At 43.4% G+C, this 17,782-nt stretch overlaps 1 protein-coding gene across 1 annotated transcript in view; it reads left to right on the top strand.

Moving 5' to 3' along the window:
• The window catches only part of SRP68 (signal recognition particle 68), a 42,140-nt gene extending 24,643 nt beyond the window's left edge, over window positions 1–17,497 (top strand). Inside the window, exons 9-16 of the mRNA XM_077251780.1 lie at window positions 12,310–12,408; window positions 12,512–12,576; window positions 13,744–13,903; window positions 14,267–14,361; window positions 14,459–14,588; window positions 14,784–14,859; window positions 16,102–16,154; window positions 16,842–17,497. Coding sequence (XP_077107895.1) covers window positions 12,310–12,408; window positions 12,512–12,576; window positions 13,744–13,903; window positions 14,267–14,361; window positions 14,459–14,588; window positions 14,784–14,859; window positions 16,102–16,154; window positions 16,842–17,069 — 906 coding nt within the window. The 3' untranslated portion in view covers window positions 17,070–17,497. The remainder of the gene's footprint in view (window positions 1–12,309; window positions 12,409–12,511; window positions 12,577–13,743; window positions 13,904–14,266; window positions 14,362–14,458; window positions 14,589–14,783; window positions 14,860–16,101; window positions 16,155–16,841) is intronic.
• Window positions 17,498–17,782: the final 285 nt, after the last annotated feature.

The following is a 17,782-nucleotide window of genomic DNA, read 5'->3' as shown; positions in this document are numbered from 1 at the left end:
GGTTCTTGGGTTCTAGACACCAGACGTCAGCAAAGCACGTCTGTCATCTTTGCGGGTTCAGCCAGTCCGCATGCATCCTTGAAGCACTACAATTCCCAGACTTCCTCAGATGTAAGTCTGGGCAGGCGGACTCTGCAGGCCGTGGTAGCGCACTTGTAAGTGGCGGTTGCACAGGGCCTGATCTGCCCACCCAGGGACTGCTTTAGGACGTCCCACGGTCTGTGTCCCCCAATGAGGCGAAGGAGAAATAGGGATTTTTGTGTACTCACCGTAAAATCCTTTTCTCCGAGCCATTCATTGGGGGACACAGCTCCCACCCTTTTTAGCTTATGCTTGTATATTTATATAGTTTTCACATGTGTGTATGTATGTGTATATGTAGGTGTATATGTATGTGTGTATATATATATTATTACATTTGACATGCTATACTCTCATATCTACTTTGATATACTCTACTCTCATATTTTCTTTCACATACTATACTTTTGATATACTCTTCTCTCATATTTACTTTCATATACTTTCATACGTTGTTATTGATCTCCTACTGCTTTTGCACCGAACTGGTTAGCTGAGAGCCAGCAGGAGGGTGTATACTGCAGGGGAGGAGCTAACTTTTTTTGTATCACTTAGTGTCAGCCTCCTAGTGGCAGCAGCATACACCCACGGTCTGTGTCCCCCAATGAATGGCTCGGAGAAAAGGATTTTACGGTGAGTACACAAAAATCCCTATTTTTGTGGTAAAAATTTAATTACGGTATTTTCTCTTCACAGCCCAATGGTATAAAATTCTGTGACACACCTGTAGTGTCAATATGATCACTGGAACCCTAGATTAATTTAACAAGAGGTGTATTTTGTAAAACTAGATGGTGGCCCGATTCTAACGCATCGGGTATTCTAGAATATGTATGTATGTATGTATATAGCAACCACATAGTATATAGCAGAGGCCACGTACCAAACAGTATATAACACAGCCCACGCAGTATATAACATCGCCCACTTAGTATTGCCCACATAGTATATAGCAGCCACGTAGTATATAACACTGCCCACGTAGTATATAGCTCAGCCCACGCAGTATATAACACTGCCCACGCAGTATATAACACTGCCCACGCAGTATATAGCACTGCCCACGCAGTATATAGCACTGCCCACGCAGTATATAGCACTGCCCACGCAGTATATAGCACTGCCCACGCAGTATATAGCACTGCCCACGCAGTATATAGCACTGCCCACGCAGTATATAGCACTGCCCACGCAGTATATAGCACTGCCCACGCAGTATATAGCACTGCCCACGCAGTATATAGCACTGCCCACGCAGTATATAGCACTGCCCACGCAGTATATAGCACTGCCCACGCAGTATATAGCACTGCCCACGCAGTATATAGCACTGCCCACGCAGTATATAGCACTGCCCACGCAGTATATAGCACTGCCCACGCAGTATATAGCACTGCCCACGCAGTATATAGCACTGCCCACGCAGTATATAGCACTGCCCACGCAGTATATAGCACTGCCCACGCAGTATATAGCACTGCCCACGCAGTATATATAGCACTGCCCACGCAGTATATAGCACTGCCCACGCAGTATATAGCACTGCCCACGCAGTATATAGCACTGCCCACGCAGTATATAGCACTGCCCACGCAGTATATAGCACTGCCCACGCAGTATATAGCACTGCCCACGCAGTATATAGCACTGCCCACGCAGTATATAGCACTGCCCACGCAGTATATAGCACTGCCCACGCAGTATATAGCACTGCCCACGCAGTATATAGCACTGCCCACGCAGTATATAGCACTGCCCACGCAGTATATATATATATATATATATATATATATATATATATATATATATATATATATATATATATATATATATATATATATATATATATATATATATATATATAGCAGTGTGGGCACCATATCCCTCCGTCATCCAGCGAAGCTGTGTCGATGCGCGCGCGGCTGCCGCCAGCTTCCGTTCCCAGGGATGCATTGCGAAATTACCCAGAAGACTTCATTGCGAAATTACCCAGAAGACTTAGCGGTCTCGCGAGTCCGCTAAGTCTTCGGGGTAATTTCGCAATGCATCTCTGGGAACGGAAGCTGGGGGCAGCCACGCACGCCTCGGCGGACAACGGAAAGTGAGAATAGCAGGTTTTTTGTTTTTTTATTATTTTTAACATTAGATCTTTTTACTATTGATGCTGCATAGGCCGCATCAATAGTAAAAAGTTGGTCACACAGGGTTAATAGCAGCGTTAACGGAGTGCGTTACCCGCGGCATAACGTGGTCCGTTAACGCTGTCATTAACCCTGTGTGAGCGCTGAGTGGAGGGGAGTATGGAGCGGGTGCCGGGCACTGACTGGATGGGAGTAGGGCGGGACTAATTCTCGGCCGGACTGTGCCCGTCGTTGATTGGTCGCGGCAGCCAGGACAGGCAGCTGGCGAGACCAATCAGCGACGCGGGATTTCCGTGACGGAAGTTGCAGACAGACAGACGGAAGTACCCCTTGGGTACCGTCTCACAGTGGCACTTTTGTCGCTATGACGGTACGATCCGTGACGTTCCAGCGATATCCATACGATATCGCTGTGTCTGACACGCAGCAGCGATCAGGGACCCTGCTGAGAATCGTACGTCGTAGCAGATCGTTTGGAACTTTATTTCGTCGCTGGATCTCCCGCTGTCATCGCTGGATCGTTGTGTGTGACACCGATCCAGCGATGCGTTCGCTTGTAACCAGGGTAAACATCGGGTTACTAAGCGCAGGGCCGCGCTTAGTAACCCAATGTTTACCCTGGTTACCATCGTAAATGTAAAAAAAAAAAAACGTACATACTCACATTCCGGTGTCCATCAGGTCCCTAGCCGTCTGCTTCCCGCACTGACTGACTGCTGGCCAGAAAGTAAAAGCAGAGCACAGCGGTGACGTCACCGCTGTGCTCTTTCACTTTACGGCCGGCACTCAGTCAGTGCGGGAAGCAGACGGCTAGGGACCTGACGGACACCGGAATGTGAGTATGTACGGTTTGGTTTTTTTTACATTTACGATGGTAACCAGGGTAAACATCGGGTTACTAAGCGCGGCCCTGCGCTTAATAACCCGATGTTTACCCTGGTTACCCGGGGACTTCGGCATCTTTGGTCGCTGGAGAGCTGTCTGTGTGACAGCTCCCCAGCGACCACACAACGACTTACCAACGATCACGGCCAGGTCGTATCGCTGGTCGTGATCGTTGGTAAATCGTTTTGTGTAACGGTACCCTTAGACAATTATATATAGATGGGGTCACTTATGAGGAATTCTTCTGTTCTGACACCTCGGGGGGCTCTCTCAGTGGTCATGGCACCCGCAATCCATAACAGTAAAGTCTGCATTGTAATATGGCTCTCCTTCCCTTCTGAGCATTTCACTGTGCCTGAAAAGTATTTCCCATTTACATGTATTGGCACACTCAGGAAAAATTTTTACAACAAACTTAGGTTGATTTTTTTTCCTATTAGGCCTGAGGAAAATTAAAAACTTGGGGATAAAACAACATTTTAGTGGGGTAAAAATGTAATTATTCTTTCTTCACCACCCAATAGTATAAATAATCTGTGAGGCAAAGGTGATGTCAATATGATCACTGCACCCCTAGATGAATTCATTGGGGAGTGTAGTTTATAAAATGAGGTCATATATGGGGGTTTCTGCTGTTCTGACTCCTCAGGGGCACTACCAATGTGACATGGCACCCTCAAACCAGTCCAGCAAAATGTGAACTCCAATATGACGCGTCTTCACTTCTGAGCTTTGCACTTTGCCTCAAGAGTAGTTTTCAACCACATATGGGGTATCGGCGCACTCAATTTTGGTGTCTATTTTCTCCTATCCTTGTGAAAATAAAAAAATTGGGACTAAAACATGGATTTTTGTGTACCCACAGTAAAATCCTTTTCTCTGAGCCACTCATTGGGGGACACAGGATAATGGTTGTTATGCTGCTGCCACCAGGAGGCTGACACTAAGTTAACACAAAGTTAGCTCCTCCTCTACAGTATACACCCTCATGGTGGCTCCCAGAGAACCAGTTCGGTGCAAAAGCAGTAGGAAAAATATTAACAACATAGAAGAGTTCAACATGACAACGTAAAAAATAGGCATAAGCCATTTGGCGAACAGGGTGGGTGCGGTGTCCCCCAATGAGTGGCTTGGTGAAAAAGATTTTACTTTGAGTACACAAAAAACCCTGTTAATCCTTCGCCTCATTGGGGGACACAGGACCATGGGACGTCCAAAAGCAGTACCTGGGTGGGAAATCAACACAAAGAATTCAGCTTCACGTAACCAGAGCATCCACTCCTGATTGCTCTTGGATCTCGAGACCGCGCTATGAACTGGGTAACGTTGGCATTCAGTTTGGATGCCATCAGCTCCACATCTGGGGTACCCCAGCGAAAACAGATCTGGTTAAAAACTCCAAACCCTTGATGGCTGAGGAAGTCTGCCGTCCAGTTTTCTACGCCTGGAATGTGCACCGCAGAGATTACAGAGTGGTTCCTCCCTGCCCATCTGAGAATGCGAGTTACTTCGGACATGGCCGCCCTGCTGCGGGTACCCCCTTGGTGAGTGATGTATGCCAACGCCATGGCGTTGTCCGATTGAATACGGACGGGGTGACCCTCTAGAAGATATTGGAACCCGCTGCAGGGCCAGCCGTATCGCACGGATCTCCAGAACATTGATCTGTAGACTCGATTCTTGAATTGACCAATGGCCCTGAGTAGTGTGGTGATGAAAGACTGCTCCCCAGCCCAAAAGACTGGAATCGGTAGTCACCACTAGCCATTGAACATGGAGAAAGGACTTCCCCTGATTGAGGGAAGAGCTCAATGTCCACCATCTGAGAGCCTGCCTGACCTTCAGGGATAAATAGCACCTGCAGTCGAGGAAGAACGGGTTCTTGTCCCAAGCCACTGGAAGAGCATGCTACAGGGGACGAAGGTGCAGCCGCGCAAAAGGGACCACTTCCATTGCGGCCACCATTGTTCCCAGTACCCTCATAGCAAACCGGATGGAATGAAGGGAAGATTGACGAAGTGCGCGGGCTTCTTGTTGAAGCGCTAAGACCTTGTCTCGAGGGAGCATTACCAACCCTCGAGAAGAGTCCAGGGTCTTCACTAGAAAGGATATCTGCTGGGATGGGAGATTTGCTTAAGTTTATCAACCAGCCCAGGCGAGAAAGGGTATCGAAAGTGTTGCGAACGGACTACACGCAGTCATGGAAAGACGGACCTTTGACCAAAAGGTCATCCATATAGGGCAGCACAACCACCCCCAAAGAGTGCAAGATGGACATGATGGCCGCCATGACCTTTGTGAATACTCTGGGGGCCGTAGCGAGGCCGAAGGGCCGTGAGTTGAAAATGCTGGCTGCGAATGGCAAGGCACAGGATTCTCTGGTGAGGAGGAAAAAACGGGATATGCTTACCTGCATCTTGGATGTCGATAGATACCAAGAATTCCCCTTCTTCCATTGAAGTGATATCTGAACGCAGATATTCCAAGCGGAAAGGAGTATGGGTCTCATGTTTCCGTCCTTTTTTGGAACAACGGAAAGGTTCGAGTAGAAACCCTGAAACCTTTCGCTTTCTGGGACAGGGACAATGACGCTGTCGTGACGCAATGTGTCTGGCTCAGGAAAAAGCCCTTGCCTCTGAGGAAGGGAGGGGAAGAAACGTGTGGGGGGGAGCACATAGCAAAATCGATCTTGTATCCGGACGACATCAGGTCTCTGACCCACTCGTCGTTGACGACGGAAAGCCAGGCCTGACGAAACAAAATAGACGGCCGCCTACCCTGCTGGTGTCGACCGGATATCGCCAGCAGTCAGCGGGCGGAGAACTTCTGAGACTTAAATCCCTTAGATCTCGACTGTTTGGGTCGATATTCCAATGCTGGCTAGGTCTATACGAGACCTGAGGTCCTCCATCCCTGCGTGGAGAGCACCCTGAGCTGGAAGACGTAGTGGTAGTGGACCAGTCCGGATTGGAGCGAAAGGATTGGAAATGGATTTGTTGATGTTTCCGAAAAGGACGCTAGTATCGGAAATAAGCTGATCCAGCTTCTCTCTAAATAAGCGGTCACTCTGATAAGGAAGAGATATGAGAGAATTCTTTGATGCAGAGTCTGCTTTACACTCTCTGAGCCCATATTGCTCTTGTAATGGTGATTGCATTGGCTGCTGACAGAGCAACAAAGCCAGCCGCATCCAAAGATGCGTGGACTAGGTAATCTGCCTGAGAAATTTGGCTGGCCAGGTACGCTGCCTCCAGGGGAAGATTACTGCTCTGAATGGAATTATCTAAGGTCTCCGACCATAAGACCATTAGCTTAGCTACCCATGCTGCAGCAAAGGATGGATAGAGAGCCGAACCTGAGGCCTCAAAGACCGAGCGAGCCAAATTTTCTATATGATGGTTTTAGGGTTTTTAATGCATGACGCATCCAGCACGGACAGAAGGGTTTTGGATGCCAGGCGAGATACTGGGGGATCTACTACAGGAGATTCAGCCCAGTCTTTGCTCAACTGGGAAAGGGTACTTCTCCTCAAGAGGTCTTTGTCCTGTGAAGCGTTTATCCGGTCGCTCCCGGTGCCAATTGACTGACTGGCCCGAAACTCGGGGTGAATGGCAAATGCCTTATGAGGGCGTTTAGTCCTCTTAAAGGACATGGCTTGATCTGGAGCGTAAGCGGAATCTTCCACAACCTTCAAAGTCTGGTTGACCGTGTCGATAAGCAAATCCACCGTTTTCCGAAGATCTGGTGAAACCGGATCCAAGGAACCTTCCTATTCGCACTCAGATTCGCGTTCGCTTCTAACCTCTGGATAGGGAGAGCGAGAAATGGAACTCTCGGGCAACAAGGCACGTGTTTGCTCAAGAGACGTGCTACAGATCCGTTTCCTAGAAGCCCGTAGGCTTCCAGAGTGCTACTGGCCCCTGCTAACCAACTGCTCCCATCTGGGGGAGGATCTGTCTACCTCAGTCCTGCAAACGCTCCGGTCCCCAGAAGGATCACGGAGGGATTCAATCGCTTTAGCCAGAGAAGCCATGGATTGAGACAGTGACGAAGCCCACTCAGGGGGACTAAGTACACTGGGCTCGGTGGCGGCGGAGGGCTCCTGAGCGCATTTGGGGTCACAGGCATTGCAGAGCCGTGAACTCTGATCCTTAGGAAACAGACTGGCAGGAGGAGCATGAAGTGAAAAAGATTGCAATAGCATTGTTAGACTTTTTAGATGCTTTAGACTGGGACATTGTACCCTTTAATAATAGGGATTCCTGCTGTGAAAAAGGTTACAGCAGGGAGGAGGAAGATGGTATAGAGCAGCTCTCTCTTGCCCTGATCCTGTGTCCCCTACTCCTCCTGCGTGGCACTTCAGCTGCATAGTCTCAGGAAAGCGCTGTGACACCTGAAACAATAGTTTCCCCCCCATAGGTAAAAATTGCACAACAAATTGTATTGTGCAATTTCTACTGTTACCCTTATGAAAATACAAAAAATACAAAATTTTGTGCTAAAAAACTTTTTTGTGGTAAAAATGTGATTTTTTATTTTCATGGCTCAATTTTACAAACTTCTGAGAAGCACACGGGGGTTCAAGCTGCTCACCACATATCTTGATAAGTTCCCTGAGAGGGTCTAGTTTCCAAAATGGTGTTACTTGTTGGGGGTTTCCACTGTTTAGGCACATCAGGGGCTCTCCAAATGCGACATGGCGTCCGCTAATTATTCCATTAAATTTTGCATTCAAAAAGTCAAATGGTGCTCCTTCCCTTCCGAGCCCTGCCATGCACCCAAACAGTGGTTTCCCCCCCAAATATAGGGTATCTGTATGCTCAGGAGAAATTGCACAACAAATTTTGGCAGCCATTTTTTCCTTTTACCCTTGTGAAAATACCCAAAAAAATGGGGTCTAAGATGAAATTTTTGTGGAAAAAAAAAAGAAGTTACTTTTTGCTTCCATATTTCAAAAATTCCTGTGAAGCACGTGAAGGGTTAATCAATTTCTTGAATGTGGTTTTGGGCACCTTGAGGATGTAGTTTTTAAACTGATGTCATATAGACCCCTCAAAGTCACTTCAAATATAATATTGTCTCTAAGGCTGGTTTCACATTTGCGTTTTTTGCCGCTGCGTTTTAGCGCAAAAAAAGCATGCGTTTTTTTTCCTATATTTAACATTAAAAACGCATGCGTTTTTTTGTATGCGTTTTGCCGCGTTTGACGCATGCGTTGTTTCTATGCTTGCGTTTTGTTGCAGAAATGCAACATGTAGTAATTTCTAGAGGTGTTTTTTTGCGGCAAAAAACGTATTGCTGTCTATGTAAACGCATGCGTTTTTAAGCACATGCGCTTGGTTGCGTTTTAAACGCATGCATTTCAATAGATAAAAACAAGAATACACACTGATAAGCCACCCCCCACCATCAAGGTGATAAAGGGATCCTAACCCTAGGGATCCTAACCCTAGGGATCCTAACCCTAACCCTAGGGATCCTAACCCTAACCCTAACCCTAGGGATCCTAACCCCAACCCTAGCTATTTCTATTTATAGTGGGTTTTCTAGATGATTTTGATGATTGGCAGCTGTCACACACTTCTCAGCATGCGTTTCAAAAACGCATGTAAACGCGTCAAAACGCCGCGTTTTTTTTACCGTATGAAAAGCGCATGTGTCTAAAAAACGCAGCGTTTGCACGCGTTTACATGCGTTTTTTTCACCGCAACGCAAATGTGAAACTAGCCTAAAAAAAAAAAATATGGTTTGGTAAATTCTGTTGGAAAAATGAGAAATCGCTGGTCAACTTTTAACCCTTATAACTTCCTAACAAACAAAAAAATGTTTCAAAAATTGTGCTGATGTAAAGTAGACATATGTGAAATGTTATTTATTAACTATTTTCTGTGATGTAACTCTGATTTAAGGGCATAAAAATTCAAAGTTTGAAAGTTACAGAAGTTTCAACATTTTTGCCAAATTTCCAAGTCATATCAAAGAAATTTTACCACGATCATGAAGTACAATATGTCACGAAAAAACTCTCTCAGAATCACCAGGGTCCGTTGAAGCTCATAAAATGACAGTGGTCAGAATTGTAAAGTTTGGCCTGGTCATGAAGGTGCAAATAGGCTTGGGGGTTTAACCCATTCATGACCTTGGGATTTTCCATGTTCGTTTTTTGCTCCCCTCCTTCCCAGAGCCATAACTTTTTTATTTTTCTGTCAATATGGCCATGTGAGGGCTTATTTTTTGCGGGAAGAGTTGTACTTTTGAACGACATCATTGGTTTTACCATGTCGTGTACTAGAAAATGGGAAAAAAATTTCCAAGTGCCGTGAAATTGCAAAAAAAGTGCAATCCCATGCGTGTTTTTGTCTGGTTTTTTGCTAGGTTCACTATATGCTAAAACTGACCTGCCATTATGATTCTCCAGGTCATTACGAGTTCATAGACACCAAACATGACTAGGTTATTTTTTATCTAAGTGGTGAAAAAAAGATTCTAAACTTTGCTTAAAAAAAAAAAATTGCGCCATTTTCCGATACCCGTAGCGTCTCCATTTTTCACGATCTGGGGTCGGGTGAGGGCTTATTTTTGCGTGCCAAGCTAACATTTTTTAATGATACCACTTTTTTGCAGATATGGTCTTTTGATCACCAGTTATTGCATTTTAATGCAATGTCGCAGCGACCAAAAAAACTTAATTTTGGCGTTTCGAATTTTGTTTCTCGCTACGCCGTTTAGTAATCAGGTTAATCCTTTTTTTTTAATTGATAGATCGGGTGATTCTGAACGCGGCGATACCAAATATGTGTATATTTGATTTTATTTTTGTTGTTTTATTTTGAATTGGTCGAAAGGGGGGTGATTTAAACTTTTTATATATTTTTTTTTATTTATTTATTTCATTTTTTTTAAACATTTTTTTTTTTAACTTTTGCCATGCTTCAATAGCCTCCATTGGAGGCTAGAAGCTGGCATAGCCTAATCGGCTCTGCTACATAGCAGTGATCATCAGTTCGCTGCTATGTAGCTGAAATGCAGGCTTGCTATGAGCAGCTATGGCGCTCACAGCAAGCCGGCTTCAGCAACCATACAGGTCTCAAGGAGACCTCTGGTTGCTATGCCTACGCATCGCTGACTCCCGATCATGTGACGGGGGTCGGCGATGCGCTCATTTCCGGCCGCGCGGCCCGAAGCGGTAGTTAAATGTTACTGTCAGCGTTTGACAGCGGCAATTAACTAGTTCAAAACAGCTGACATGTCCCAGTTTTGATGTGGGCTATCCCGTCCGAGGTCAGAAAGGGGTTAAAGGGGATACAATTGAAAACGTTACGGGTCTCGGAAAATGTCATCAAAAGCAAAAAAAATTTCTCAATTATACGGACATGGAGAATGATATTGCCATTTCAGTTTTACAGTACAGTAAAAATGGTAAATAAAAAAAAAAAAAACAATTGTGGAAATGCATTTTTTTAATTATTTTTTTTAACAATTTCATCGCTCTTGAAATTTTTGCCCTACTTTCCAGACCATCATGTGATAAAATGAATGGTGCCATTCAAAAGTACAAGTTATGGCTCTTGGCACAAGGGAAAGGAAAAATGGAAAATAGGCCGGTCATGAAGGAGTTATATGTGTTGCCCAAACTTGTCTACTCTTGGCAGTTTAATCATGTATATATCCTCAAGTGTCACAATATTTCAATATATAACAATGAGCTACATATAAAATAGCAAATTCTTTACAAAGTTTAAACGTTAATAAAAACTTCAAACTGTATCATGTTTACGGTTTATTTCTTGCAAGAATATGGAAATATGCACCAATTCTTTCTGGTATTAGGCTAGCCTAACTAGATATCTGTCGAACTAATTAGAGTATTACAATCCTCGGCTACCTCTTGTATATGCCTATCCTCTATTTAACCATTCCTGTTCTAGATGATAACCACCCACTGCTTACAATGTAGTTGTAGAAACAAGCAACTTTCAATTTACCTCTTAGTAAAAATCCTCTCTGTTCTCAAGAACAGGGTACATTTTAATTCCATAGTGTACTGCTTGTTGCTAAGTTTACCAGCTACCATGCGATCTCAGAGTATTTGCCACATGCACGTTTCTATGCTATAGAGCAGGGGTGCACAACCTTTTTTGGTTCAAGTGCCACACTAAAACTTAAAGGGGTATTCTCTTCTGTGACATTTATGGCATATACAGAAAATGTCTGTAGGTACAAATTCAATTTTCAGGACTATTATCTCCCCTAACCAGTACTTTAAGGATATGTGCCAACTGTGAGCTTTTGATGATCCAGCTTACAGTTGTTACATCTTGATTACAGTTCCAGCAAAAAGGATGATATTTACAGAAATCTCATGTACATTTGTTTTTACTCCGTGTAAGCTAACCTGCGGTGCATATTTCAATCCACAACATGTAAATTTCTCTTTTAAGTTCACTAGATTAGATCATTAGATGTGGAAAATCTGTAGATAAAAACACATGCAGTCAATCCGCACGAGTGTTTTATCAAAGTGAAATACCATGAAACATCAAAAACGAAGCTTTTTTTAAAGCAGAACATACCGAAAAAGACAATAAAAACACTAAAAACGTATGGAAAAAAAAATTAATTGCTTTTCAGGGGTAGGAATGCAGCAGGTAAAGTACTGGATGGTAGATATGTCTGTAATGTAAGCTGTACCAGTAACTCTCGATTTTTGGAGTTACCAAATGAATCCGACTAGGAAAAGTCAAACCTATGATCCAGTCAGGGGTTTACACACCTATTAACAGCAGCTGGGTGCTCAGCAGTGTGGAGGGTGTTGAGACAGGGAAAAGGCAGAAGCTCCTCTACTCTGCTTTGCGAGGAGGTGTGCTGTACCCAAATAGAGGTGATTGGTGAAAACATTTAATACAAGTGTGAGCTGCTGCTGGGAATAGTGAGGTTGGTGAGGCTTCTACATTTGTGATCTTTTCTTCTGCTTGAAGTAAAGGAGTGTTTGTTAAACATCGATACTGAAGTAAAGACTGTTTTTGTTTTGGAGCTGTAAAGTTTATTATGGACAATAAACTACAAGCTGTTATGATAAAAAATAAAAAAAACAACCTGTGCTAGGTGTAATCAAGTGGCTACTCAAGAGTGTCAACCCCTACCTAGGCTTAAGATGTAGAATCTTCAGGGATACTCACTGAATGTTGTTGTTTTCCTTTAGGCTGAAGATGAAGAGGCTAAAGAACGGTTGTTTGAGTCTGTCCTAAGTGAATGTAGAGATGCTATCCAGAGTGTGCGGGAGGAACTGAAAACAGAACAGGTATTGTGCATAAGCTTCTTCCTGTCATCTAAGGACAAAGAGTTGGTTTTACTATGAATCTTGTATCTCCATATCTCAAACATTACACACACTGTGCTTTCAGAGGCAGAGAGATGTTGTAATGGATGGAGAGATGGGCAAAGTTTCCAATCTGCAGTACTTGCACAGGTATGTGAAGGTAGTTGTGTTTTATAGGTACAACATAGTAATGTAGTTGAGTGATAAATGGTGGACACCGGAGGAGCAGTTAATATTAGATCCTACAAAATCAGTGTATGTGGTTCAGCACCATTCAGGATTGAAGAGTGATGCAGTTGTTTTTCTTTTAGATACAGCTAAAGTATCATTTGCAATCTTTACAGTGAACCAGGCAGCATGTATCAGAAGCTGAATGCAGTATTTCAGCCATATACTGTTAACTCTGAAATGTTCTGGCATTTCAAAGTAAAACTTAGTTTAATAGCTGCCAAGGTAAAGCCACGCTGTAGATTATTCAGACAGGCAGGTCATTGTCGGCTTCTCTCTCTATACACACATGCCAATGGGCAGGGAGAAGCTGCCTGTCCGACTTGGCTCATGTATATCAGCAGGTTCTCTTTGATGTACTGCTAACTTTTCCATCACTCCTTACACACTATCACATTAACTAGTAGGAGATAGAAGTGCACTGTATTACTGATATATTGGCACCAGGACTGTGTTGGAATTTAAATAAACCATCACTGCTATCTCAGGGTCTTCAGCCCCAGTAATACTGTCTAGGTTTCTCACCTTTCGGTAATGGGTCTACTTTAGTATAGACCTAAAACTCTCTTCTTTGTAATTGTTAGTAATTTTTTTAGCCACTTTTTAGAAAGTGGTTACTTTATAAAGGTACATATAAAAATGTACATAATCACTAATTCGAGAGAAATAAAAATGGAACTTATTGGGGTTGTTTTATCATAAATGAGTAAAATGATTAACTGCTCTGAAGTCAGTTGGTCGGCATCAGTGCCCCTGCGCTCCTCTAATGGTGCATAGGCCATGCTGCCTTGGCTCTGACATGGGTGAGTGCACAATAGTGGCACAAGTCCAAACTGTCAGTCATTTAACAGCAAGCTGGAAGCCAGGGGGAGAGGAGCTGTGCACTTCTGAAGGAGGATCTTGAGAGTAACCCTTTTACCTTCATTCATAAGCCCATTCTGTAAAATCAAGTAGGAATGGATCCTTGTTGATGTCAGTTTAACATGGTCTACAGACGTCACATTCAAAAGAACAGAGGACCATAAGTTTGGTTCAGTTTTTTTTCATTTAAATATAACCTTCTGCAATCTGAATCTCTTCTATTTGCAGTTACCTGTCCTACATTAAACTTTCGACAGCCATCCAGCGCAATGAAAGCATGGCTAGTGCTCTGCAAAAGGCGCTGCTCTGCCAACCTCAGGCTGAAGAGGACGGCAAGAGAACCCCTCGTCCTCAGGACCTCATTAGACTTTATGATATCATCCTGCAGGTAAGTAACTGAGCAGAAACCTATAAAATATGCTGTTTTCTTGTCAGCAGTTCCTGTACACATTTAGGAATAGCTATGGTTATGGACTACAAATGCTGTGTGTAGTTTGGTCCTGCAGTCATGTTAGTCCCTTCTTTCTGACCCGTGCTTTTTAACAGAAGAGGAGGCAGACAATACAAGTACTGCATCCAACTCCAAAGAAACTGAGGCAGCTAAAATCCATATTATATGATACTTGATGCTCCAGAAGAACTGGTCACGAGGAGCTGAAACTGCGCTCTAGGCTGAACATACATTATACTGTATCTGTGAGCAGTGATGGCAATAAAGCACATGATCTCCTTCATGGTCTTTGTATTACAGAATCTGGCTGAGCTGACACAGCTACCGGGCTTGGAGGAAGACCAAAGCTTCCAGAAGGAGATTGTCCTTAAGACGCTAGTGTACAAAGCATACAGGTATGTGTGGTGAAGTCATGAGGACACATGAACAGTAACTAATACTGAATCTATGTATAAGTCATGTAGCTGTAAGTCACTATGACTCTTCTGGTAGGTGTTTCTTCATTGCTCAGTCCTATGTCCTGGTGAAGAAGTGGAGTGAGGCCCTGGTGCTGTACGACCGGGTGCTGAAATATGCAAAGGAAGTCAAAGCTCAGGCTGGAACTAAGAAAAGTAATTTCAAGGTAATCCTTCTGACCCTTAGGAAATCAACCAGGATAAAAGTAATATTTTATAGAACTCCCGACAAATGGAAGCATCTTTTGGGGGAATTGACATATCAGTGTTGCACTAACAGATTTTCAGTAAACTAAGCCTGTAGTCTTGTTCATTTGCACATAGAGATGGCAGCACATGACTGGTAAAGTTTGTGTTTGCAGGAACTACCGGATGTTCAGGAGCTGATCAAGCAGGTGAATGCAGAGAAGTATTCACTACAGGCTGCTGCTATTCTTGGTGAGTTTTGGATTTCAGAATGCAGTATTTTTTATTTTATTTCAAAAGCCATGAACCTTTTTTTCTGTTGAAGCAGACGAATGAGGATTTGTTTTTCTGAAAGACAGTTGTATGTTTTGGGGCAGAGTCAGTCAGACAGCCATGTAGATCGGAAGGCCGTGTACCGACTGGCCGGTGGCTTTCCTGACCCAAACGTGACAGCTGCATGTATTTCTAATCAGCTGTCACGCTTGGGTCTGGAGAGCTGCCGGCCAGTCTGTGCACTGCGTTACAATCCCGTTCCATTATATATGGCCATGCCCATTGTGGTAGCTATAATTTTTTAGTAATGTAATTTTTCTGGGGGTGGATTGGGTTTGTACAAATTTTCTACTGTTGCCCAATAAAAACACGTTTTTACAGAAACTTTTTTGCGTTGCACTCAATAAGACACCTCTTATATATATTTTTTTTTTCCGTTAACTAAGCAGTTTGCTTTTTTGCCCAGAGTCTCCCTCTATGAGGAAGAGCAAGCGCCAGTCTGGTTGACTTAAGCCATCTACTTACTGATGACCCAACCTCTTTAGTGAATAATTACAATCCATATAGTGCACAATACAAAGAGAAAGAATGTGGCACTCACCCGATTTCTTCAGCTAGGAATGTGTCTTTATTCAACACCTAAGTGTAACAAAACAATAGGTGAGGGAGCGGGGAGTGAAGGAACTGGACGACAGCCGTTTCGCGCACTAGCGCTTCCACGGGTCCATGTCTGGACCCGTGGAAGCGCTACTGCGCGAAACGGCCGTCGTCCAGTTCCTTCACTCCCCACTCCCTCACCTATTCCTGCCTAAGCCGAAGAATGTTTTGTTACACTTAGGTGTTGAATAAAGACACATTCCTAGCTGAAGAAATCGGGTGAGTGCCACATTCTTTCTCTTTGTATTGTGCACTATATGGACTGTGAATTTTCTATGTGGAGCACCACCATTTCTAGCAGCAAGCCTAAAGTGTCCGATCCGCAGTAAATGTGAATATCACAGAGGGGGGAAGCTTTCAGTGCCGGTAATACCCGCTGTTCCTTTGCAAGTGAATAATTACAATGGGGATCTCCGGAGTGTTCCTTTAACATTAGATCCGCCCTTGTTGTTTGTCTAAGCAGTAATCTAATTCTTTTACTCCAAGCCATGTGAAGTTCCTTTTTTCTCAGTGTAGTAGTTGACATATTTGTGTGTTTTTTTTTTCCGTTTTTCTTTCTTCTAGATACAACCAACATTACAGAGGAGGTTTCACCCTCTCAGACTAAAGAAAACAAGGTAGGTGGTTTTATTTCAGGTGCCAAGAACAGAATCAAACTTCTAAAAAACCACAAGTTTGAAGCCAGTCTAAACAACCTCTAGACTTGCAGCCCCTGATCTTCTGCTTACTCCAGAGTTCCTTGTTTGGAAACTTCCATACTATTTTATGTAACAGCTAAAGTGTGTCTGATTATGACTAGTGCGACTTTGTTACGAACTGCCCAAGAGGCTAAACAGAGACAGTGGGGCTGATTCATCAAAGCTTTAATCCCCAGAATAGTGTTAAAAAAGGTCTGAAAAGTTATAGAATTGCACAAAAATATTCTGACTTTAGAAGTGTGAGTCAGCTGCGCCAACCTGGGGGGGACGGGGTGCGACCACGCCCACTTTTTCAATTTCTCAAAAATGCCCTAATTTTGTAGAAATGCGAGTAACATTTCTGAAGCAGTGCACGTAAGCACACGCCACTCAGAAGGTACCCCAAATTCATTGTGGCATACATGCATTACACGAGTGTTGATGAATCAATCACGTTTCTGCACAGACTCTTGAGCACCCCATTGCTTCAACGTTAACAAGTGCTGACTTCAGAATTCTGGTAGATCATTGAAATTTTTGCAATATTTACTGTGCTATACCTACGTGTAACAAACTACAGGATGGGGCTGGCCTCCGTACTGATTCTCATTTTGTTCTCTGTTGCAGCCTCTCTTGGAACGTTTAGACAACTTCTGCCTTGACCCATCTCTTGTGACCAAACATGCCCGCCTAGTGCCCTTCCCCCCAGACTTCCATCCCATACCTTGTAAGCCACTCTTCTTTGATCTGGCCTTAAATCATGTTGCGCTGCCATCTCTGGAGGACAAGCTGGAGCAGAAAGCAAAGAGCGGATTGACGGGTTATATCAAAGGCATCTTTGGTTTCCGAAGTTAATGAGATGCAGAAAAGTGGAGGATGGTTACTACTTGCATCTCAGCAGCATAGTTTGTACTCTATGAAACACTTCATGGAGTTGGAGTTTTGCCCAGAGCTGGTTGTAACCTTTACTCTGTGTTCTCTAGAGATCAATAAATTCCTCTTAATTTATTGTGATAATGGTCCTCTCTGTATTGACCAATATTGAGAGAATTTGTTTGCAGTTTCACAGAAGCTCTGTTTTTGGAGCAGACAAAATATCATTTAGGTTGTATAAGAAGTGGACCTGTTTCGAAGACCGCAAATAAATGCTCATCTTAGTTAATCTACTTATTGTCTTTGGAACTTTTTACTTTATTGTCAATATTTTTAAATTTGGGCTCCTTTAACTGAGTCCTTGTTTTGTGTTCTGGAGTTTTAAAATACATAAAAACATTTTAAGGGTGCTTTTGGTGGTGTATTTTGTGCATGTCATTTTTCAATCCCAATAGTGAAACATAGTAAAAAAATATTCAGAGCCTGCTGATTTTAAAAAAAAAAAAAAAAAGGCGTAAACCAAAATGCATTGTAGGTAATGCCTTTTATGTTGTACTATACAGTGACATCTGGTTGCACGACCAAAATTCCCTTCGAAAACTAGAGATAAAGGTGACATTATTCGCAAATATGCTGCTTATTAATCCAACCTTATACCGTTCGCGTTTATAAGCATCCGTTTTTTTAAAGTGTTT

Source organism: Ranitomeya variabilis, chromosome 4, assembly GCF_051348905.1.
Source record: "Ranitomeya variabilis isolate aRanVar5 chromosome 4, aRanVar5.hap1, whole genome shotgun sequence".
NCBI lineage: Eukaryota > Metazoa > Chordata > Amphibia > Anura > Dendrobatidae > Ranitomeya > Ranitomeya variabilis.
The sequence above is the reverse complement of the archived record's forward strand: the minus strand, read 5'-3'. Positions and strand labels throughout refer to the sequence as shown.